The sequence below is a fragment of the Lepisma saccharinum genome, chromosome 4 (assembly GCF_977018435.1).
Source record: "Lepisma saccharinum chromosome 4, izLepSacc3.1, whole genome shotgun sequence".
Taxonomy (NCBI): Eukaryota; Metazoa; Arthropoda; class Insecta; order Zygentoma; family Lepismatidae; genus Lepisma; species Lepisma saccharinum.
In genome coordinates this window covers 11,730,281-11,756,444 of record NC_139232.1, presented here as the reverse complement: position 1 = coordinate 11,756,444, position 26,164 = coordinate 11,730,281, and the positions used below count along the sequence as shown (strand labels likewise).

Sequence of the window (26,164 nt, the reverse complement as noted above, 5' to 3'; positions counted from 1 at the left end):
CTCCACGTTATTCCTCGCATCTTCGCGTGAGGATGTAGTTTTTCTATTTAAGCGATTAACCCAGTCCGGAAGTTTGACAATTTAAATGTTGCTATCAGCTTTTTGAAAGATGTGCCGCAATTGTTGAAGGAAGATATCAACTAAATAAAGTAAATACATAATTTCGGTTAGGTTAGGTGAAGTCAGCAACGTTTCTAGCACATGCATTGCTCTCATCATCAGGCATTGGCGTACGCAAGAGGGAGCAGATGGGGCTACAGCTCCTCTCAAAATTTTCAAATGAAAAGTAAGAAACTTAGGATAAACGATAGTGGTAAATGCAACCATTTATGTCTTTGAAGATCTTTCAAAACGAATGTTAAAAATGGCAATTACAAAATACTTTATTGTGTTTCGCGCCCCTTCGGTTAAAAAAAACAAAACGCGCACGATAGTGTCATCCGGCAGTGATATTCCCCCCCTGATGAGAGTAATGTACTAGCTCAAAACGTTGGGAATAAACACTAACTTAATCTTGCTGGTAATTCACGAACACCAGTTTAGATGTAATTTCTGGAAATATATACCTGCTAGGCACTGTGCTAATTAACCTTTCTCTTTAGAGGAGGGGGAGGGGAGTTTCCACTCAGTGGCGTATTTGTGATTTCATTTCGGGAGCTACGTTTTTATGTGTATGCAAATTTGTATATGTTAGCAGTCAGTAGACTAACTATTGCCTTGTGGTTCTAAGTAAATGGAACGTAAATTACGTTTAAATGTTATCATAAGATTTAATGACCCAGGTTAGAAGCAATGTCCGAAGGAAAAATATTTCATCCTTCCCTAACATCCTCGAGTATTTTTCTTAATGTTTACGTCTCTTTTATGCCACTGTCAACAGAAAGTATCCAGAAAGCAAATTTGGAGGGGGTCCAGCCAGGGTTGTCCATCCCTCAAGGTCAATGGCGCGTCCCACCTGTAACCTAACCTAACCTGGATACGTACGAGGATAGTTGTATCTGTTTATTATTTATTTTCTTGGAATCGTAATTTCAGAACTGAATGTCTGTTGACACTTTTAGAAGTAGTTTAAAATATTTGGCTGAATTCTTCATCTGAAAACTCCCGAGTCTCTGAAGCTGTTCTGTAACGTCTCTTGGGTAAGAAGTTCAGAGGTTAAATTGTGGTGAGGGCTCTAAATATTTTGACAACTACAGTAAAACTGAAAAAAAAACTTTTTACAGAGTACAATTAGGGAAGTCCCCTTTTCAACTGCGACTAGATCACTTGCTTGGGATAGTTCACTCTGACAAGGTTGAAGAAATTTAACAAAAACATGAAGTGGATCATTTATTTTCTAGAAATCGAGTTTCACACACTGACAATAGTTTGTTTTTACTGTCTGGCACATAATGCAACATATTTGTTTTTATTATTTCTAAAAAAACACAAACTCACTTACTGTACCAAAACACTTTCTCACTGAAGACAGATTTTCAGCTGATATATCACTACACAGCGTCAAACTGCAAGTGTCTCTTCGGAAAGTATGCCTAATCTACCAGAGTATTTTCAAAAGTAAGAAAGGGGTCCGGAACCCCTGCATACGCCCTTGACTGTCGGCAAATCGTGACAATGTGGTTCATAAAATATTTGCATTGCTACAAACATTGCAGTCGTAATTTTGTGGGACACCCGAATTGTTTTAACTGCTCGAAAAAAACATCGGCGAATGACTTTTCCAAGGAGCGGTAACGAAACAATATATCTGTTAGGAGCGCCGAAAATGACGTTGTCGCCCGCACGAGTTAATGAGGAGACCCAAAGCGAACACACGACCGATTCAGAAATCTCGCAACAAATGTAACAAAGCCGCTGAATGAGATTCTGACCACAATGGATCCGTTTCCGAGAACGCACTCATCATAGGGCGTTGCCACACAGCGTTGTATGGGGAGAAAATTATTCCCAGCGCAACTTCCGTTCTGGTCCCTACAGTCGCATGCCTTCGTGATATGGAAATTATTCAAAAGGATTCCTTCGCACTTAATAAACACCGTAGCCGCACGAAATGCACGAGCAGTACTCATGATGATGTCAAATACGCCCTGGCAGTTCGTTTGCTGACGGATATGATAAACTCAGATGCAGATACAACTACCATGTTTTTGAATAAATTAAAAAGCCTAATATTTTTGAAAACTGAAATGTTGGGTGTTTTATGACCAAGTATAATAGGTTTGATCACAGTTTAATTATGCTCATCATAAGCTGATCGGAAGCGGGCCCAAAGTTTATATTTTGATCAGAACCACACTGCAATATCCCTCAAAAGAGGATTGAATCCGAGATCCCTTGAGAGAATCGTAACGAATTATAGGATTATACTTTAATTAGACTTTCTCTAGAAGCCTCGATCTGACCGAGGGTCATTCACTTGCTTTCAACTGCTGTCTGCTCCTCTGAGGTACTTTAATTAAGCAGAGTAAAGTGTGTACAGACTTCCGGAAACATTGGAGTAACAAGAAGCAAACAGGTAGCAATCTGCTTACTGAATAGTAAGAAATACTTGACGAATCGGCGTGGAGGAAATCTCCACTGGCAGAGGTTTAGAGGGGAAGGCAGGCTGGGTAGAGACACTTTTGGAATTGAGTTGAGACAGTCAGGAGTACTTTTGGGAGTCTTGGAAGGAGAGTGGTCAACCTGGTTGAGCAGCAAGGAGAAGTCTGGAGAAATTCAGTATTATTTTATACTTCGATCTTCGATTCGGTCATCTATCTTCTAAGTCTAGACAGGTATTTATCACAACCTCACCATTATGATTCAGGCTCAAAAGTTCTAAAACCCAAAGAGTGACTATTTGCTATTTCAGTTTGTTTTAGTTAGAGCTTTTGTATCAGGAGTACCTCTTGCTGCTTAGCATTAGACTTGTCCTCATGACAAGTGCTCTCACCATCTGAGGAAGAATGATAATTAAACTACGTCACCCATCCATCAATTGGGAGTGGCAGGTTCGATCCCTCATACCTAAGGGTATGATACGGAATAGGTTTTTGTCTCTTTGTTCATTCACTTTCCTCCTCACCTTATCGCCCTGTTTACTGTGGCAATGGGAGGAATTACGCTAACGACATACAACAATAATAATCTATTCCAGTCCCGAATCCATATATCTGCAAAAAAATATGTTAAACTCAGAACATGAAAGCCAGCTTGGTTCCTGTTTACAATAATATATATTGTTTACATAAAACAGTGCAAGTGTAGGTTAGAATTGATTTTCAGAGAGGTGAGGAACCGGACTGAAATTCGCCCTCTCAACTGTAACTTCTGGATCCGCCACTGGATAAACTCATAGTGATCCTGGCTGTATGAACGTGTTTCGAGCGTGGCATATACGGACAGGCCCCAGATTTTTTTTGTTTTGTTTTTTTAGATCGTTTCTGAGGTCCATCCAAATCCCTTTTCACAGAAGCTAATGTAAACAAAAAACACGTGACTTCTGTGACAGTTTTCTTATGTTACTTACGGTCTTATACGTATATCGCCTATAAATATATTGGTTGTGCTGTACAGCTCATAATATAAGCTCCCATAACATCAATACAACAACTTTCGGTGGTATAGCTTTATCACATGCAATTTCTACACAACTGCCATTGGAACAACCAATAAGACTTATTTTCGCGTATTTGTTTGCTTTGAATTCGTCCTTGCAGCGGACAGAGAATAAGTTGATTGAGTTGGTGTTTTAAGTCCACTTTATGCACAGTAAGGCTAATTGGGACTGGACCTACAGTTTAAAGTGGGATCCGAACCACCATGAGCCTCCCCCTTCCCTCCCGATACAATTAACAGCGGTTCCTGAATTGGGAACACGTGAAAATGCCAGTTCCTCAATTGAGACATCACCGACCGAAGTTCACAACGAACTGTTGATCTTGCTGTAAGGTAAGCAACCACTGGACCGTACCTTCACCGAAAATGATACTCCGGGACTCCTTGATTCAAAGAATATACAGCGTGGCCCGACTTCAGCATAAATACTGACAAGCTGCATTTAAATGCGCAGTCTAATTCCGTAGCTACTTCCGAAGTAGACAAGAAGAACGATTTGAGCCTTTCCTCAACCAAAACTCTGGGATCATGAGATCGACAACCGAGACGGGATCATCGCCTGGCGGAGAATGCTCGGGCGGTGTCGAGTCTGGGAAAAGCGTCCCAATCGGGAGTCACGACCCAGAGCTTCGTGCAGGAAAAAGAGCCAAAGACATTTCCCCTTATCTCTGCTGATCTCCTTTCTGCATGGCCAACGAACCACGAGCTACATTGTCCGAGTTATGGAGGATCCCTTCCCACTATCCTCTGCGCCGTCCACCCTTGCGAATATTCCACTGACTCATGAACCAGTTGTGGCAGAGAACCACAATTCTCCCGTCCTCGGAAATCAGGATACCGAGTACCTTGAATGAAAGGTCACTAACTCTTACTGAGAAATCTCTTCCCATTGTCAAATATTTGTGTATGTATTCTTTGAGACAATGATTTGCTGCACGGAGAGATCTGCTTGTAAATCTGCACATTAATACTCCAGGAACTCGTAGATGCGTTGCAGATACGAAATTGCTATATAATCTCATAAATGAAAACGTAAGATGCAGCATCCCACTCCACGAACTCTCACTCAAGAGTACCTAGACATAAAACACGAAGCAAGGAAACTTTCCACACTACAACTCCCAGGCTCTCACTCATACAACGTGCACTATTCCATAGGATACCGAATCAGTTCAATATAATCTCAAACCAAATAGATATATTCAGTTCATATTCATCTTTAATCACCAACATACAAAAAATTGTATGGTCTAGGAATTAATTCGTGCGCCTGGACAAGAGATGGCGTAACGAGCGTATCGTCCCACAGTTCCGTGTAGCCACATATGCGTTGAAAACTCCTGTCAGCGCGCATCGTTCGTAGTATAGGGCAGTTGATTGACGCGTCAACAACAGCATTTGGTAGTCAATTGAACATGGCGCAGTTCGTGCCAGATAGTGTTTTTGCGGGGTGTTCTGCTTCATTACTTTAACATGCAGAAAAGTGCTACCGAAAGTCATCGTAATTTGTTGCAAGTGTATGGTGACCATGCGCTAGCTGAGCGAACGTGTCAGAAGTGGTTTGCACGGTTTAGAAGTGGTGATTTCGGCCTGGAAGACCAAGAGCGACCTGGACAGCCAAAAAAATTTGAAGACGAAGAATTGAGAGCATTGCTCGAATGCTCTATCAGGATTCGTGTCAAACGCAGGAAGAACTTGCAGAAGCATTAGCCGTTGATCAAACAACAGTTTCCAAACGCCTCAAAGCCATGGGAATGATTCAAAAGATGTCACATTGGGTTCCACATGATTTGAAAGACAGAGACGTTGAAAGACGAAAAACCATTTGCGAATTGCTGCTTCAAAGACAGAAAAGAAAGGGGTTTTTGCATCGCATTGTTACTGGCGATGAGAAGTGGATCCATTACGAGAACCCGAAACGAAATAAGGCCTGGGTGAAGCCAGGTCCATCACAACCGAAACGAGATATTCACTGTGCAAAGGTTATGCTGTGCATATGGTGGGATATGAAAGGTGTGGTGTACTATGAGCTGCTGCAACCGGGTGAAACTATTAATGGTGAACGTTATCGACGACAATTAATGCGTTTGAAGCAAGCTCTGGCCAGGAAACGACCAGAATGGGAGAACAGACATGATAAACTTATTTTTCAACATGATAACGCTCGCCCACATGTCGCAAAACCGGTCAAAACCTATTTAGAAAATATCGGATGGGAAGTTTTACCCCACCCGCCGTATTCACCAGACGTTGATCCTTCGGACTACTACTTGTTCGATTGCATGAATAACGATTTGATTGGACAGCGGTTCACTTCTTCAGAAGATATCGAAAAATGGGTCTCTGACTGGATCGCTTCAAAGGATGAGGGATTTTTTCGCCACGGAATCCGTAACTTGCCTGACAGATGGGCGAAAGTGGTGGCTCGCGATGGACAATATTTTTCTTAAGGTATTTATGTATTTTGTGTTTGAACTACAGCTTCAGTGCGTGCGTAACAACCGCACGAATTAATTCCTAGACCTAAATACATAAGTAATGCTTTTGTGAAACTGATCTGTTTACCTTGGTACTGTTTTGGCTTGTTCATTTTATGTTATCCTGTTTTGTGTTTTTAATCTTAGTCTATTGTTTTACTGTTGTTTCTTTCTGGTTTAAAATGGCTTCTGCTGTACTGGAAATTTCAATAAATAAATAAAGAGCTATCTTGAAAGAGTTACCATAATTTCTTCCAAGCTGGCATATTCTACATTTCTCCACAACTTGTTATAAACTCTTGTCATTACAGAAGCAATGTTAATTTAAACTGCTATGTATAGCAACGTAACTACGACCTATTATACTCTGTCTCAGTTATCTCTGGAGCTATGCCGACCATAGCATCAAAGAAGGGAAGGAAATCGAGTGGGCAGACCGAAGCAGTACACGCTGCTGCGAAGGTTTATGATTGCAGTCGCTTCCCCCCCTCTACGCAATCTCGTTCCCTCTCACGTGTTCATTGGTGGAGCCATCTCGCGTCACTACTTGCGCAGAGACTTCTTTTCGTTCGCCTGCTCCAGAAATAGATAGGACAGGGCATAGAACAAGTGTTCTCGGCGTTTCACGTCGCCAGGAAAGCTACAATTCCTACGACCTATTGGTTTGGTTTGAGTTTTAAGTCCACTTTATGCACAGAAGGCTAATCAGGACTGGACCTACAGTTTACAGTGGAACCCGAACCACTATGTATCTCCACCGGGTATCGAACCCGGGACCCCTTGCAATAAGACGACGTTACCACTACGCCATCGGGGAGGCCCTCCTACGACCTATTATTAATTATACATTGAGTTATATTTTTCAAATACAAATAATTTTCACGTACTTGAAGCTGCAAAAGCATAATACAATACCACAGATTACACGTGGTCATTTAAAATGTCAAGACTAAAGAGGGATGTGGAAATGTCATTGTATATTCGATTATCATGTCAAGTAAATACAATATGTGTTAGTTTGAATATGAAAAATAACGTAATGTAATTCTGTAATCTTTCCTACGTGTACAGTATATGTACTACATAAAACGCATTGGACCAAGTTTATTAAGATTGTTTTAAAAAAATATAGATTGGTAGTACTTCCTAGGTACAGCTGAAGTACATCTCATTCCCAATTAGCCACTCTGTGCCTACAGTGAACTTTAAAACACGTATTTTATTTACATTCTGCTAAGAAAAAAGGCGCCAGTGTGTAGCATCATAAACTCAATTCATGGCAGTGTCCAATTATGCACGAAACGTATAAAGTGATGAACAAATATAAACGTATGCGTATGCCTCATTCCTATACATATCTCTAGTTTCCGAAGGACCTTTTTCTGAAGCCGAATGGCAAAGCTCTCTCACAAAATAGGGTAAATGGATGTACAGTGGGATGCACAAGTATTACCAAGTAAATTGTTCACCACCTGCATATTCTCCCTGTTTTATGCAATAAGAGCTTGAAGAATTGAAGGAAAACGCCAAACAAGCTGATGACAAACCTCGGCACCAGGATGTAAGATAGTGAAAATAGTCATGGGCAATTTACTGAGCAATACTTGTGCATCCCACTGTACGAACAATCGAGGAAGTGGCAGGTACATGGATACACACACACACACACATGCTATACGAGAATATATTTCTTTATTTTTTCACGTCTGCACTACAGCAGCCACAAAACAGATTCATACAACCCGTATTCCACATCCTTAAGTAAATCGAACAAAGGATGGTAAATAGTATCAACTTGCATTCAATTGATTAAGATCTAAAAGAGCAATGGGAATATGGTGCACAGTAAATGCAAATCAACTTTCATTTCCCAAGATGCAGCCGACGCCCATCAACATAACCCACTAAAGAAAGACTTGTGCCACACACTGCACCTGTCCTAAAAGAAATTCCTTCTTCCAAGATACGTAACGCAATCACGACAGTTTCGTTGCACATACATGGTAGAAGTGTTTTGTTTCACGTGGGTGAACGACCAAAATTGGATAGCCCTTCATTCTTTGTAATATTTCCAACATGTGTCACCTTCCAGATGAATAAACATATGCAACAGGAGTGACCTTGTTCGAGTTAGTATGGAGAGGGCTCTTGAAAGCCACTTCACCAACCTTCAAGGAAATGTACAGTCAGAAGCAAATGTTGGTAGCTGCTGTAATCTTGAATTTGATCCAATATTGCCGACACAGCGGGACGGGATAGTTGAAGTCCTGATTCGAACGCCACTTTACTTCAAAGAAAGTTCCGAAAGATCAGTTTTCCTCTGACAATCACATGTCAAGTCCACGTGGAGCCCAGTATATCGTCCTCTCAAACCTTTCCCACCAATAGCGTCCGTTTTAGGAACTTACAGAACTTGTCAAGTCCACGTAGAGTAAATGCGATGTTGCCAATTCAGTTTCTTGAGAGATTTCGTAACGTTGCGGTTATCTTTGCTAGCTTGTCTTATTGTGCGGTGCTTTTCTTACATCAATGTATGCACAATGTGGCCACCTTGGGAGTATAACGTCGTAGCAGTTCGTGTTGGATGTCTAAACGTTTATTGCAGATATGCACAATTTATTGTGACGTATTGAATTGCTTTATTTTATTTCGCTTCTTGTGCCACTTTTGGCTGATTTGCGAAGATGGAGATGAGTGATGATATGATGAAATTGATGAATGAACACTCACAAACATCCATGCCCAGGCCAGGATTCGAACCCGGAACACCTGGCGTCGTAGCGCGATGTGTTAACCACTCCGCCACGGGGACCGGCTAAACACACGACTTGAATCTACTTACTGTATATTCATGGTTGTTTCATGAACCCGTGTACTTTCATGTGCAATTCAAGAACTGTGGAGTATGCACAAACAGTTCTCAAGTTCAAGGATGATTTGATGTAAGTTAATGCATATATGGGAAATTAATTGCATTAAACTGGCACAATTATTATTATTCATTCAAGTACCTTTCTCTCTCTCGAAAGTAAGGTGATGTCATCAAATCGAGTTCGTTGTATAAGCGTGTGAACCCACCTGCAAAAACACACCTTGCCATTCTCGGAAGCAAAAAAAATAAAAATAAGGTGCACTCTTCTTTAATCCTTTGCTTGAATAACGTTGAAAGAGTCAACACATGGGTAATAAAAATCCTAGTAACTTAATTGGCTTGCGTTATGGGAGAATTAATGAACGTCGATCTCCAATCAATTGTCAACTTGTCCACGTGGCCTGCAGCATGAGGAGGGGGACATATCCTTGTGAACTGACGCGTGTTCGTGTTGTCAAGCCACGTGATCGAGCAGCTTGCTCTAGTGCATCCCTCCATCCACGAAGCAGCCTCTTTCGGCTAGATGCAAAAAGCCCTGGTAGAAATCTCATTAGCTTGACAACGCGTATATTAGTGTTCTCACGCTTACGTCGAAAGCAATCTGCAATTCCTTCAGAAAGCTGTGGACAGTGATTCCTCCATGAATATGAATTTATTTCAGTGTATTTCAACCACTATATGGATTTGCTAGATTTTCTTTTGCTTTTCTGCCACTTTTGGCTAGTCGCGAAGATGAGGATGGGTGATGAAATTGATGGACACTCAGAAATAACATACGTATATACCCAGGCCAGGATTCGAACCTGGGACCTCTGGCCTCAGGGAGATGTGCTAACCACTCCACCGTGGAGGTGGGCAACCACTCTATGGAGATTAGTATACGTATATAGCGCGAAAGTCAATGGACTGGATAATTTCTACCGTCCCTCCTACAAGGGGCCAAATTTTTAATCAAGGTCACGCAAATTTGTTACAGGCAACAAACCTAATACAGGGTGGCCGCTCTAGTACCATGATAAAATTCAAGTATAATTCCCGCTTTTCAAGGCGAACTTTTCAAAAATTCAAGGGTCCAAGCGGATGTTTTCTCTATTTCAACCTTACGTATTATCGCCTCTCACCACCCACACACATGCAGACAAAAATATAATAACAACATAAAGAGTCTGTGTGATTCCAATGTATCCAACAATTCCGATTCAATTCAATTAAACGGTATATATATATATATATATATATATATATATATATATATATATATATATATATATATATTAAAAATATTCAATTTAATGTGCGGATTACATTTGCCATTTCACATACTCAAGACTAGAAATACATCTACAAACACAAGTCACAAATGTCACGAGATATAGTCATCTACGAGAAATTGTTAATTGTATAAGAATTTCAACCTCAAATATACCAAATCAACTTCAAGATATCTTGCAATAATCTTCCGTCTGTCTGATAGATAGTAAAAGACACTAACAAAGCAAACGGATTGAGAGATTTTTTATTTTCCTCCCTCGATACAAATGAAAGCTAACATTTGAAAAACTTGTCTTAAACTTAAAAGTATGTATAAATTGAATGGGATTTGGATTAATAAAAGTTACAATTTTTCACGTCTACGGAGAAAAATTCAAGTATAATTCCCGGAGCCAATAATTGACGCATAATTCTCGGAATTCAAGGAATTCCCGGTGAGTAGCCACCCTGTAATATTTGATTCATTGAATTAGGTTATTTCATGTCGCTTTCTTGCCACTTTTTGCTAATCGCGACAATGAGGATAAGTGATGATATGGTGAAATTGATGGAGGGACATTCACAAAGAACACCCATGCCGGGATTCGAACCCGGGACCACAAAGCCATGTCAAAACATCGACGCTATATTGTACACTATTTCACTTGTCAGGAGAAATATTACGTCGTTCGGAAAGTAAGTTCCATCATGCAATAAAATGAAAAATATAAATAGTAATATCATGATCTTTATAGGGGTGAGAATATATACATGGTACAACATTCACACATAATCGCCATAAGAATTCAAGCACGCATCACAGCGAGATACCAAGTTCGTTATACCCCTATCATAGAACGTTTCCGCCTGAATGGAGAACCATTAGGAAACTGCAAGTTTCAGTTCTTCGTCAGTACCATAATGTTTTTGGGATTTTCGGAGAGCTGGTGAGGGACCCAACGGTTACACAATTCAAATTTCAAATTTACTGTTACAATTTCATACAGCACAGTTCTGGAGATTTGTGGAAACTCTAATGACAGCTCAGACAAAGTGAATCGTCTGTTCTCCCTAATCTGCTCTTTCACTAAACGAACCAAATTGGGATTCACAACAGACGGTCGACCACTTCGTTCTTCATCATGAACACTAACCCGTCCACATCGAAACCGTCTCACCCATCTTCTTACTATTGAAGCACTCATTATTCCTTCTCCATACACCTCACAAATCTGACGGTGGATATCCGTAACTGGAACATTACGTGCATCCAGAAAACGGATAACGGACCGTACCTCACACTTGGCGGGAGTTTGGATTGTCCGAAACATAACAACAACGCACTACGCACTACTTTCCTGACCAACTTGCCTCAGACTGACGTCTGGACTTCATCAAGGTTGTGGCTACACAAGGCGCATGCGCATTCACACTGCCCCGCTTGCAACGCCACGGTATTCATCAGTGGAACTTACTTTCCGAACGACGTATATATAAAAACATCGCTCGCTTCCCTCGCAATAGAAACACTTCTGTACGAATCAAATCCAAGTCCCTGTAATTTGACAGACAGATGTGCTACTTAAAAATTAAGCGAAAAAATGCAAGCTCGACCAGTACTCGTATTGGCTGCAATGGCACGGTATGCCAGGGACCTGGCATCGAGTCCTGGTCGAGACTTCTCTTGTTTAAATTCCAAAGTGAACGCGATTTGTTCATGCTGATGCGATATGCAAGCTTGATTACAGAGATCGAAACGGTCAAAATTGGAAAATAATGATGATCATGAAGATATATATACACAGTGGCGTGCCCAAGGGGGGAGGGTCATAACCCCACCTTTGGAACAGTATTTATATATTAAAAAAGAGGCATCAAAGGCAGGAAAGTATGGCAAAATTAGGTTTGACTATTAAAAAAAAAAGTATAGGTGGCTCCGCCCCTCTCTTTCGAAAATCCTGGGCACGCCACTGGACATGTACTATATCTGTTAATGCTTTATTAACAGATATATTTCTTTTACTGTTGTAGCCTTACGGGATTGAGGAGCTGTTTGCTGGTGAAACATTAAAAAGAAGTGCGAGAAGCTAACAATATCTGTCTCTCTATTAGTCCAACCCAAGTGTAGATGTAATTGCTATTGTGGTCCAGAGCGAAATAATTCAAAGGCTGGGAATAAAAAGAAAAAAAAATGGAAAAGCAAACAATAACAATGATACACACTTCGAGTCATTGTAGTAGGTTACAAAGCCAAAGACGATGGCATACAAATCGTGTGTTTATACTCGCAATCGCTTTCATTTCACTGTCCGATACTTTGTGTAACACACAAGACTTGGTTTCATACCAGAATGAGGCATACTCATACATATGCGAACAGACTTTATCAACACACTGCGCTGTACAAACACACGCATCCATTGTGTACACAATTCACCGTTACTCATGAACAATTGAAAAATTGTGTTAAGAAAGTATCACATCCCAAGATGTTTGACGTTTCCAATACCGGTCATTCACAATTTGACTGGTAAAGTATATAAAAAAATGTTCTTATTGGCACATAGAGAGACTTTCACCCATTTTTGCATCACATTTTGCCCTTGCACCAAAACTCTCCCTTCATAACGGTCGTAGAACCAGCACGGCAACATTTTTGAAGGACAGGTGGCGTTCCAATAGCGGTTACGCAGCCAGCTGCAATGTCCATACAGCACGCAGAGTTGCCAGATCTTGTTGATTCCACTAACATGCATTTTCCGGTTACAATTGATTGAAGAAGACAGCTCAATAATGATCAAAACGATCTGTAGACTAGAACGCCCAAATGAAATAATTTCTCGAACTAAACATACAACACATTACAACAGCGCTTCTTAACCTTTCATACACCCTAAAAAAATTGTTGCCTTGGATTCCCTGCACTCAACATTTGAAATTCTGAAGTGCATCAAATATTTAATTAAAGTTGTACGTCGAAGTTCGTTTATTACAATTATACAATACAATTTCTGTCATAATAATAATACTGCACAGTATGAATCATATGAGTAACTTTGTTATGTCCTGCTTTTGTACAGCTGTAGAACAAATTATGGGAGAAGTTTTATATTAAGGAGTCTTGCATTACAAACACTCTCTAATATTCTTAAAAACGATTTAAAGTATTATCACACACTTACTTTTGTCAAGTCGTAGAACATATTCACGTTTGAAAACTGTTTACTTAATAGCTAATTGATCACTGGGGAACAGTGAAATTGCGGCACAGTGTTTGAGAGCTAATTTAGGGCAATTTCATGCTGCTGAATAATGATATAATAATATTTTTCCTGAATTGGCTCTCATTTATGAAATAAATGCAACTAAACCAAAATGGTGGAGACATAAGACATACATATAAATGAACTTCCAACAACAATTTAATATTTCTTTTTGTGATTACGATCATTATTATAAAAATAAATTTATATAGGCCTATGATTATAATAATTAAGAAAATATGTACAGAATGAAGTAACAAACTATGTGAAACGTTTTCTATACGATTTCCTGCTGTATTGCTTTTTAGGACAATCCCTCTGTAAGCTCCAACAATTGTCGGCCATCATGTGGCGATCCCACCGTCCCTGGTACCTTTCTTCCATTATCCTTATATCCTGATGGGACCTTTCTCCCCGTTCTTCGCTAAAATCACGAAGGTTCGCAGGGAATCTGTCAATGTGGCTATGTAGAAAATGTATCTTCACACTCGTATTAGCTCCCAATTTCTCAAAATTTTTCAGCATATTTCCAAGTATATCGGGGTACTTTTCTGCTCTGTGATTCCCCCAAAAAGCTTTCGACGACGGACACAGAGCTCAGCCAGGCCTCAGATTCGATGTAAGACATGTAAGTTGTAAAATTGGCATCATTTATAAGTGTACGAAATTGTGGTGGTCCATCAAATATTCCTGCCTTCGATTTTTCAATACTTAGTCCTGGAAAAGTGTGTCATATATATTTGAAACAATCACCACTTGTATCTAAGGCCTTGACAAACTGTTTTATCAACCCAAGTTTAATATGCAGTGGCGGAAGGATGATTTTGTCCCTATCTATCAGCGGTTCATGATAGCATTCCCCACTAACATTTTCCCTTGGGGGCCAAACTTTTATCGTCCAATGCTTTTCTCTAGCACGACTATCCCACAAACATAGGAAACAGGGATACTTTGTGTACCCACTTTGCTGTCCTAGTAAAAAATTCACCATCTTGAAATCCACACACACGAGCCACTTATGTTCAGCATATTCAATTTTTTTCTAAAATCATTTTTATGTTTTGGTATTCTTCCTTAAGCTATGTTGAGTGTTTGATATATTGCCTAGCAATGCTTCATAAGTTTCCTAGCAACAATTTACAAATAAATAAATAAGTTTCTTAATGGGAATTTCAGCCTATTATCAAATTTTGATATTACCGAGAAAAGCGTAGAGTAATTTTACCTCCTACATTTTCCATGGTGTGTTTATTTTTATAACTGGAGTCAATTCAACTGAACCAATCATACAATTGGCAATCACAGCTGTTTTGTGTGCTAAAACTGTTATTAAACTTTATGCCGCAAAATAAAATCTTTTTTTTGTTCCCCAGTGTAATCTATAAGCTCGTGAAATCAAAAGCCTACACAAACCGTTGCTCTATAAGTACTCTAGCACAAGCTAGTCTACCTTTGGCACGAAATAAGGCTGGATGGAATAATATACACAACAATGATAAATGTAGAACCTATTGTACTATGTCAGTATCAAGGACGTATTTAGGGGGTCAAGGGGGTCGGATCCCCCCGAAAGACTTACCAAGTAAATATAAATAATAAAATAAAAATAATAATCAAAGTATAACTGTTTAGCAGTTATGTAACCAATGGTTATTTATTTCCGTTGAAATGATTGGAACGCAATAAATTTCTCTCATATGGTTTTATAGGACAGCTCCAAAAATTTATGCACACTACTATTTATGATAATAGGATACAATATTAATCAGCAACTTTACTTATCGCCAATTGTAATAAGCAATTAAAAGTGATCACCGTACAATTATTGTTGCCTATTACATTTGAATCTAACTCCTTTATTGTTAATCAATAAATATTCAATTCTTTATCTATTTGACATTAATTTCCTTGCCACAGCAGTTCTTTTTATATAAATTTTGGCGACCTCAACTACACGTAGATAATGAATACATGTTGTTACTCACCTTTTTACCTATTCATGTAATAACAATACAATATTAATTAATTTACATATTTAATTAATGCTATTTTAATATAATTATTCTAATTATATTATTATTATTCAGAACTCGTAGAGGAACCCCCCCCCCATATGCATTTCTAGATACGTGCCTGGGCAGTATATATTTCAAGAACAAATTTGGTGCTTCAGAAACCAGTAACCACGAACATTTGAGTAATAATGTGAAATTTCCTTGTTACTGAACAAAAAAGGTATTTGATTTGCATAAACGTATTTCATGTAATACAATAGTGGATCTACTGTAATTCTTGCAATAATGAACCGAAAGCTAAAATACCAACCTGTGTGAATGAAAAACAGGAATAATAATAAAGGAGGTAAGAATTTGAGTTTTGTTATAAGTCCTCTTTATGCACAGAAAGGCTAATGGGGACTGGGCCTACAGTTTAAAGAAAGATCCGAACCACTATGCGACTCCACCGGGTATCGAACCCGCGACCCTTCGATTACAAGGCGACGACGTAAAGGAGGTTAGAAAATGGAGATGTAATCTGGGCAAATAAATTATATTAATACAACAGTTTACATAAATCTTAACCTTGAATTAAAATGTATGGTGTAATTTAAACTTCGAAGAGAATAACATGCTTATTGATTTAATTAGTACTCTTTCGAAAATTTCTCTACTTTCTATAAAACAATACAATATTTCAAATTCTATAAAAATTAAGTTTAGAATTTCTTCTAGAAAATAGAACTGCGGGGCCACGAAATTATCAGATGTCACAGCAAAAGCCAAGCAGGCAAAAATTCACCTAGACAGAATTTAGAATGTCCTAGATATTTTTAGAAAGAGAAAAATTCTCGAAAATAAACTTTGCTAATAGTGGACAAATGTCGAGCCTACCTTTGTACTACTCTACGAACACATTTTCTGAGTATCTGGCATTATGCACGGTGTTTTTGTACAGTCACGAACACTTCTGGGTTTCAACGATCTCATTGGCTTTCGATTGGATTGTTACAAGCCAGATGTGACCATAACTATACAGTGGGATGCACAAGTATTGCTCGGCAAGAGAATTGATTGACAATTTGTTTGGGAATATTTATGCATCCCACTGTACAAAAACAAGGTTTTCTATGTTAGTCTGAACCCATAAACGCCTTTCAAGGTAAAGGGCTTGTGTTATGTTGTCCTGTCGATAATGAGGAAATAGTAATCTTTAAAAAACACATCGTCACCTGTAACTGTGTCACAGAAGTATAGTAATAATTACTTCACATAAAAACAAACGAAACTATAGATTAAAAAAGAGATACATCACACTTTCAAAGAAGACAAAGCAAATTACAAATGTATGCCAACATAAAGAAGACGAACGTGTGTACAATTGCCGCCTGTCTCCCCTCCTTCTTCCAAACACAATATGTAGCTGTACGACGTGTTCGTCAGTTATCTGAAACAACGAAATTACAGCCTGCGGATACTTTACGTCCAGCGTCCAAGTTTCAACTGCTTTACTTTTGGGACTGGCAGAAAACAGACATGGGGGAGGGTGGGATGCGTATTGACTACATCAACAATTGATGTGTGGTAAAGATGTGAAGAATTAACTTCTCTACAGATTCTCAATAGAAAATGAAGCACCTTTGACATTATATTTTAAAAAACTAAAGCATCCTACTTATAATTGAATAAGTGGTGTCTGAGATGTAACATTAGATAATTTTTCAATTAAAAATCGGTCATTATTAATCACTATTGCCACTTTGAATCAACAGCGAAAGAAAACACACAGTACAATACCACACTCTCTATACGCCTTCACGCCGGCCCCCGTGGCAGAGTGGTTAGCACATCGCGCTACGACGCCAGGGGTCCCAGGTTCGAATCCCGACCTGGGTGCCCATTCATCAATTATATCATATCATCACTCATCCCCATCTTCGCAAATTAGCCAAGAGTGGCACAAAAAGCGAAGTAAAATAAAACAATTCAATCAATCTATACGCCTTCCTGGCGTGGTGTAAACCGCAGGGGAGTCCTCAAAATTGATTCAGTTCATTTTACTTAGCTTTTTCTGCCTCTTTGGCTAATCTCGAAGATGGGAATGAGTGATGATACGATGACACTCAACAAGTAAGATCTATGTCGAACCCGGGACCCCTGGCGTCGTAGCGCGTGTGCTAACCACTCCGCCGCGGAGGCCGGCTCAAAGAGCTGTTGTGCCAGGAGTTAAATAAAGAATACAAGGGAAATAAAAATAGAGAAAAGATAAATAAGGAATGATATAGAAGACGGTCATAAAGAAAACAGAGGAAAAAGGAAAGAGCCATAAAGAGCACATTTCGCCCGGTCTTGAGCGCGCCCCCAACGACTTTCTCCGCGACGCCAGTGGCGCGTATGTGTTAGAATAGAGAAGGAGGCGGCAACAGTGTTCATTTCCAGAATGAAGGCAACAAAGGATATCCGTTTGTTCCGCTAATGGAACACACGAGTTACATAACTCCACACAACAAAATTTCGGGCAGTTTGCAAGTACGTGTTGTGTTTTTACGCTCCATTGTGTAATAAATTGTTACAATTTCCCCGGAAACAATCCTAATTAATACGGTGCCGCACATTAATCAATTTTATGTAACAGCATGGAAATAATATCTTAACAAGATCCGCTTTACTCGCGTTCATTAGAGAACTTACACATGTAATATAAAAAGAGGGCGTGGCGGTTAAGCCATGAACTTCGGCGTTCGGGAAGAACAAAGAACAACATGAGAAAATTTAATGAACAATATGTTGCTTACAAGCAAAAATAAAATCTCTTCCTGTGTTCCCTTTGATCACAAAATGCCGATAAAAAGTAGAATTGGAGGACATTGCATTATCGACTTACAATCTAGTCCAATTATTGTTGAATCGTTTAATGTCGTGTACTTATGCCAGATGGAAAGGGGGAAGATACGTGGAGAAAAAACTTCACGCCAAATTAGTACTAGCAAAATTGGACTTTCAATTTTAATTCGGCGTCGGTCTTCATCTCGCTTTAGCGACTTGTGCGTATGTGAACATAAAAGCAATGGGAAATTGCATTCTATAATATTTTCTTTACAAATCCAGCATTATATTTCATATTTAAGTACAAAGGGTAATAATATTTACTGTTATTTGGCCAATCAATCTGGTACGCGGGTTTCCTCTATGACATAGTGGTAACACGTCGTCCTGTAATCCGAGGAGCCCGGGATCGATCCCCCGAGGAGGAACATTGAATGGTTCGGATCCTCCTTTAAAATCTGGGCATAATCCTGGTTAACCTATGACATGTCTGGACGTATGAACAGACTTTTGAAGTAAACCATCCCGCCTGATAGATATGAATCTTGTGCTGGAAGTGACGAGATTAATGGAAGTGAAAGCAAGGTTATTAGAAGTATAATAAATCTTAGTTGAGTTGAGTTAATGGAAGTGCACGAGAGAAAAATGGTGCTGTTACTGTGATTTTTATTTGTGAGTTTCGTTATGATGTACAACTTTGGTTCTTTTTAAATTGCATAATCAAGATAAATAGATTCTGAATTCATATGTTAAAACGTAAGTTCTGTGTTTTTGTTTCTATTTACTGCAAATCTTAATGTTTTCCCGTGCCCTGGGAGGTATCACGCGTATACCAATATACAGTCTCATGTTGCTCATTCTCAATTTGTATTGAGATAAATATATTCTTATGGCTATTAATATCCTATGGTTGAACCTGGCACGACCGTGTCACCTATCTGAACATAAAGTAGACCTGATAAAACAAGATACACACTGTATAGTATTCTGATGTTCACCGTCGATTTTGTACAGGCTCGGGTACCCTTTTCTACACCCTCAATTTTTCGCACATTTCAAATATTCTCGTTACAAAAATTAGTTCTTCATAATAAACGATGTTTCTAAATAGCGCGGAAAGTAGTTTTTTAGATCTACGTGCTACGAAACTTACGTTTTTTATGAAATTACAATTCCTTGCGTAACGTCAAAAAGGTTTTTCACAACTTTATGCATTCATGATTTCGGATGATCGATTTATGTCACAGGCGCACGTCTGATTTTTTTCTTTTTCTTCTTATGATTGACTTGTGCAATAGGAACATTTGCGATTGCGATATGTTCTCTGTGCGATATATTGGTAGATTGGACATTTCAGACATTCGATTTCATTTATACGACTTCAGAAATTGGAAATAATAATATTTCTTTCGCAACTGCATGCCGTAAAGGGGAGGGTTGTTTTTTCTAAATGACTTGTGGGATGGGATAATTTGCGACTTCTAGTTTTTATGATGGGAAGGGAGTGGAGGTTGGTATTCTGTGGAAAAGGCCAACAAGGACTTTCAACGTAGGTGTTACTTCATTTTTGGACTTACAAATTGAAATTCGACCCGCAATTCAATATCTGGCGTTGGTAAAAAGAGGTAAGTTACCTTCTTTGGTTTAATTTTAGCCTTCATTACAGGGAGATGGTCTGCTGCCCCACGAACCATTGGCGCTAGCCCCACGAACCATTGGCGCTAGGCCCACGAACCATTGGCGCTAGGCCCACGAACCATTGGCGCTAGCCCCACGAACCATTGACGCTAGCCCCACGAACCATTGGCGCTAGCCCCACGAACCATTGGCGCTAGCCCCACGAACCATTGGCGCGTGGATAGGTTAGTTCAGTTAGGTTGAGATCGATAGTTAAAATTTGGTGTCGTGTTAGTATCACGATCTAGAAATTGGAAATAATTGCGAACCATTTCAAACGACAAAATTTCAACTTTAAACGGCTGTACAGTCGTAAATACTTCTTTCCGCGCTCCAATTTTTTTTATTCACAAATAGGATCAAATAATGTTCATAATGAAAAATAAAAAAAATAAAAATTCGAGGGTGTAGAATAGGGTACCCGACCCTTTGTACATCCGCATCTTAATACAGAGGAATATTTGATGGAAGTTCACAACAGAACCCAAAATAATATCTAGCTCGGGGCCACGAAACTATTGAGAATATCTAGTCAACATCGAAAGTAAACCACAGAAAAATTCAAGTGAATGCTCTACAAGGAATTCAAAGGAGATGTAATTCTTCGGAATTTGGAATATCACAGCGGTTTTTCGAAAAGAGAAGAACTTTAGGCTTAGCTGGAGCATTTCAAAGGTCCATCTCGAGGCTTACCATAAACAAGCGTCTACAATTTCGTATTCTCCTACCCCACTCTCTCACTTTCACTTTTTCCAGATTTCACCGAGGAAGAACCAAAAGTTTCCAGACAAAATTAAGAGGGCAATTAATAAACAAACATCTGTAAAAAAGTTACTATATTTTACCTAAACCTACATAGAATTCCACTTTACCAAGGTTATAGAATATTGACTTTACATGTAAAAATAACAATGTAAGAAGAACCGGAATTTACTGCTGGGTAAGGGGAGGGAAACAAGTACATGGGGCAAGTTTCTATGATTTTTTTTAAATGTATTGACTAATCATAAACGTGTTTTTTCCCTAAAACTTCACAACAATCGTAGTGCCAATAATACACAATTATAGTAATATATTATTTGAGATAATATACAAAACACAAACCAAAAATTATAACAGGCACTTGATAACATGACCCCTTTTCTACAATGTTTATTGGGCCTCCCCGATGGAGCAGTGGTAGCGTCGTTGCCTTGTAATCATGGGTCCCGGGTTAGATACCCGGTGGAGGCACAAGTGGCAATTTAAACTGTAGGTCCAGTCCAGATTTGCCTTTCTGTGCATAAAGTGGACTTAAAACAACATATCAATCAATCAACCTACAGTGTTTAACATACAATATGAAATATAAGAAACTGACGTACATTTTGTTCACAACAAACTGAAAATTTCCTATTTTTCCTTCTGTTTGATCAACATCCTACTTTTCCTGCACTACCACAAAAGCGTTGAATTTTTCAGAAACGACCTTTCCTCAGCCCACCCAGGCAAAAACTGAGATGCTATCTCACAGGAAGAGAAGTGACATTCTCTGCATTTCCAAGGCCTTTGAATGACATCCTCATGGATTCAGCATCACCAGAACAACACAAGCAACTTCAAATAAAACGAGGAAATCAGCAAAACTTCTATTTCAAATCATGTAAAAAAAATTCCAGTAATCGTCACGAAACTATATTTTGACAACACACGCCAGTGTACTTAGTGCTTCCTCGAATGAAAACTACATGTACCACGTATTCTTCTACGCACTTCTCAGGAACAGAGATGCATCAATTACAAATTTCGCCTGTACGTGCAAGAAACTGAGACCATAATCGCAGTCAGAAATTAAAGGGAACATGACGCCATTCGACATAATTACCGTCTACAAGCTGCCAATTCTGTCTGGTTCAAGTTTTATCCTTGGTAGAAATGTAGCCCACGTAGTGTCAGCCAGACACAGACTCTGATCTTTATACTGGATTTACAGTGAGCAAGGCCAACACGCTGTTCTCTGACGTGCAAGGTCAAAGAATTTAGTAATATTGCAACTTTCGTCCAGTATTTTTCAAGCTTTGTAAACATTATTAGAACATTTTTCACCTTCAATAACAAAAATGAAAGACTGCGCGGGAGAAGGGGATAAATTACAATAATATGACAAACAAAATTCAATAAAATAAGTTGAACTGTAAATTTCAAAAGAAAAAAAAACGAAGAAGACAGTTATTCCGCAAACTTTTAATTTTGTTGTACTCAATATTTTGTATTCGTCGTTTTGCATCAGCAAATTCTGGTGTAACGTACTGATTACAAAAAAAAATGATGGTAAATAATTAGTGTAATTATATATCCTACATAGAAATTTTGACAAAGTTGAAAATGATACAAATTTTATTTCACTGAATTAAAATTTTACGTAGTTTAGAGTAATTTGCAGAAATAAATTAATTCAGAGAGAGAGAATACTTCCCTTTCGCATTTTTCCGAATTGAAAAAAAAAAATAAGGTTTTAAATTTGTGGAATAAAAATTTATATTTCATAAAATCTAAATTTGGGATCACCGTTGAAATTAGAAACAAATAGGTGTCCCAGTTTTATTGCGGAAGCGAAGAAGGTTTTCACGAAAAACCGAGTTTTGATAAAAAGAAAGAGCTCCGACCTGATTACACATATATATATATAAAAATAGAATTCATTTTCTTGGTTGAACAAAGAATCAATAAAGTTTGCGGACAAAAAAGTTCTTCAGATTCAGCCACTTAACAGTAGTTGGTTGATTTGGTGTTTTAAGTCCACTTTATGCACAGTAAGGCTAATCGGGACTGGACCTACAGTTTAAAGTGGGTATCAAACCCGGGACCCCTTGATTACAAGGCGACGACCATTTAACAGTAGTATCTGAAAACAATTTATGTAGTGAAATGCAAGGAATAATAGCTTTAATAATTTCTAGCCAGTTCAAACAAAAGGAGTGTTAACACCACATGACATTTTTTCCTGATGGAGCATTCTATACTCCTTGAAATAATGAACTGTTTGCGTATATTTATGTGTGTGTGTGTGTGTGTGTGTGCAAAAAAAATACCAAGGTACCTTGGAACAGATTTTCGGGTGGAATCTATACAGTATAACATTATAAATAAGCATGTTGGAACTTTCAGGGGATGGGGTAAAATACGGTTTAAAAGAATTGCCGCCCAAAATAATATTCAGGGCCCGGATTTTGATGACATTTCATCTTTTAACTGGTGCAACGTAGTCATTGCTAACTAGTACAGTAATCCAGAACACCCTCCTCAGGTTGAAGAAATGTAATCTTTTGGTCATTTTTTAAAATTTTGCGTCATTTTTAGGTCATTTTTTAAAAAAATTGTGTCATTGCATGCTGAAACATAAGAAGTTCAACAATTTCTGTTTTGTCTGAATGTTATCTTGCGGTATCTGTGTTTAACTACGCGCCCAACAAAGCCTGTCTGAAAATCACGAAATGCAACATTGTCGAGTTTCTTATTCACAGTCTGTACAACACACCAAGGTGAAGAAGCAATTGTTAAATTGTTTGTCTCAGAATATATATACTATTTTCAATAAGCAGATTGAGTTTTGTACGAATCTTTGGGTCATTTTTCAAAGATTTTAGGTCCATTTTACAAATTTTTTGTAGTAATTTTAAGGGCCATTTTTCAAAGATCTTTAGGTCATCAAAATCCAGGTCCTGGTGATATTCAATTCAGTTCATACATGTAGGACAATAAGGACGCTGATTAATATATGAATCAGGGTAAAATTACCATACGATACTACTGATTGACAATATGTGAAAAGGTGTGTGCACAATTGTTACGAAAACAGACCATCCTTGTAATGCGATAGGTGATAGCACTGTCGACTTGTATTAAAATAGCTGGGGGGGGGGGCACATATTGGTTTTAGGATCCCAATTTGTGCATGAAGTTGGCCTTATAAAACACTTTTAAAAGCAAAGGACTTCCTGCGTTGAACTGAATGTGTGAGGTGTTTATTCATCTGATTTACCCATATTATCATTTGCACGAAAATGGTAGAATATAAAATTGACTACTTAAAAAGAGCGTGCACGGGGTTTTCTGGGACAAGGGGGAGGGGGCATGGAGGATTATGTCTTCTTTTTTAGTAGCCAGCCCCATATTTTGCCATCTTTTTTCTATCATTTGACGTTCTTTTTAGGTATGCTGGGCCAAAAGTGGGTGGTTGGGAGATTACGATGTCTACCGCGCCTCGCTTGGATATGCCAATCCTGCTATACAAAATTCCTTGGGACAGCAGTGAATCAACAATACGTAGAATAACTGAATTTAAAATTTAGCAATTTATCCGCTAACACTTTTTTTTTCGCCGACTCCACTTACAATTTCTCATGCCGCACAAAAAATCCTTTCTAAGTCCTCAACTCCCACTTTAGCTTTTTATAATTGTGTTAGAAACATTTCTTTCTATGTTCATAATCTAAAAACTACCACCTCCTCTTAAACGAAGACTGAGAATTTTGAATCAGAAATGAATTATCCTTCTTATACAATATTTAATGCGATTTCAATTTTATTATTTTTAAAATCAAATCTTGAGTTGTCTACAATGTAAACTAAACAGCAACAATGAAAATAAGTTTTGATGATGACTTACCTTTCCAGTGGCCTTTTTGTATCGAAGAGTCGCCTGTCGTATAAGGTCCTTCACCAATATATTTCCGTCTCCGCAAGGTACGACAACACGTACAGGTCCAAAACACACAGTGACCTTCATCTCCACTGTCCACTTTCCCTGCGTATGTCACAAGAATCCGGACACAGAAGCACTTTACCATACGAAACACTGACCACTCGCACTCACACATGCACGTCCCAAGATCACAAGGCACCGAAAATACAAAGTAAACAAGGGAAGGCTTCAAAAATTATGGGAACACACTTCATAAACAACGACTCATGACGCCATTGTGCAGGGGAAAAGTTGAGCATCGCTGTTGCTACAACACAACCACCTGAGCGAGACGTGTGGTCGTCTCGCCGAGGTAAAATTCAACCGATTTACCTGACGCGAAACAAATTCAAATTATCGACTTCCACGGCACAACGAAGAGTGATACTAACCACAGCATTTTAGGTTGCACACAACACTCTTTGTCACTTCCCACACACGACACATTGCTCAACAATTTCTTAGTTCCGCGAAACAATGAACTACTAAAGACACCTCACCTTTCACTACAGCCAGCGAGGGACTAGCGCGAGTCAACCTACCTGGAATTTTCGTGCCGAGGCGGCAATGCGGCGTTGCCAGCGCCTCTAGCGGTCGAGCAGCCAACTAACGCATTCGTTCTGCAGTGTTTTTCTTTCTTTTTCAAGTCGTGTGCGAACGCGCGGGCAGAGTTTCACGCCGCGGTTGGTTACAGCTGGAAGGAAAGGGTGGGGGACTCCTCCTCCAGCACCCCTCTCCATATGTGTTAGAAGGCGCAATTTTCAAGCCCTGACTGCCTCATGTGCAAATGTGATATAGGGAAGAATGGAAAATGTTCACCTCTAACCAAGGATTCGAACCTTGGTAGCATGGGCGTGCGCACGGGGTGGGGGGGAGGAGTTCACTTAGAATTTAGTGTAGAGCAGGGGCGTCTCGTGAACGCATGCGTCAATAGTGGGAAAAACGACAGCTTGCTCTGCGACGACATTCATAAGCATTTCTACATTCTAATTTCTTCATATAGAAGTATTTATTTTACACGAGAGCGCTGAACTAAGCTTATATTACATTTCTTGGATCTGAAATGAAAGAAAGTAATAATTCTTTTCCCACAATTGATGCATGCGTCACTTCAGATCCATGAAATGTAATATAAGCTTAGTTCAGCGCTCTCGTGTAAAATAAATACTTGTCCTATATGAAGAAATTAGAATGTAGAAATGGTCATGAATGTCGTCGCAGAGCAAGCTGTGCTTTTTCCCACAATTGACGCATGCGCAGCATGCACCGCATGCGTTCACGAGACGCCTCTGGTGTAGAGGAATCTTATCTCCGTTATTAAACAATATTATACTCTGTAAAGGAAATGAAGTATTTTCAAGCAACAAACGGGCTGGGGTCCATTATTTACTATGTAGTTGGACTACGAGGCGTATCAAACTTTTTTCTCTAGGTGTCACGGTATCTAGTGACATGTAAAACGCAGTTCGATGTAAATTATT

At 39.0% G+C, this 26,164-nt stretch overlaps 1 protein-coding gene across 1 annotated transcript in view; it reads right to left on the bottom strand.

Annotated features, from left to right (window-relative positions):
* baz (par-3 family cell polarity regulator) overlaps positions 1-25,228 on the bottom strand; it is a 459,446-nt gene extending 434,218 nt beyond the window's left edge. Inside the window, exon 1 of the mRNA XM_083120313.1 lies at positions 24,609-25,228. Within this exon, the coding sequence (XP_082976439.1) occupies positions 24,609-24,728 (120 nt within the window). The 5' untranslated portion in view covers positions 24,729-25,228. The remainder of the gene's footprint in view (positions 1-24,608) is intronic.
* Positions 25,229-26,164: the final 936 nt, after the last annotated feature.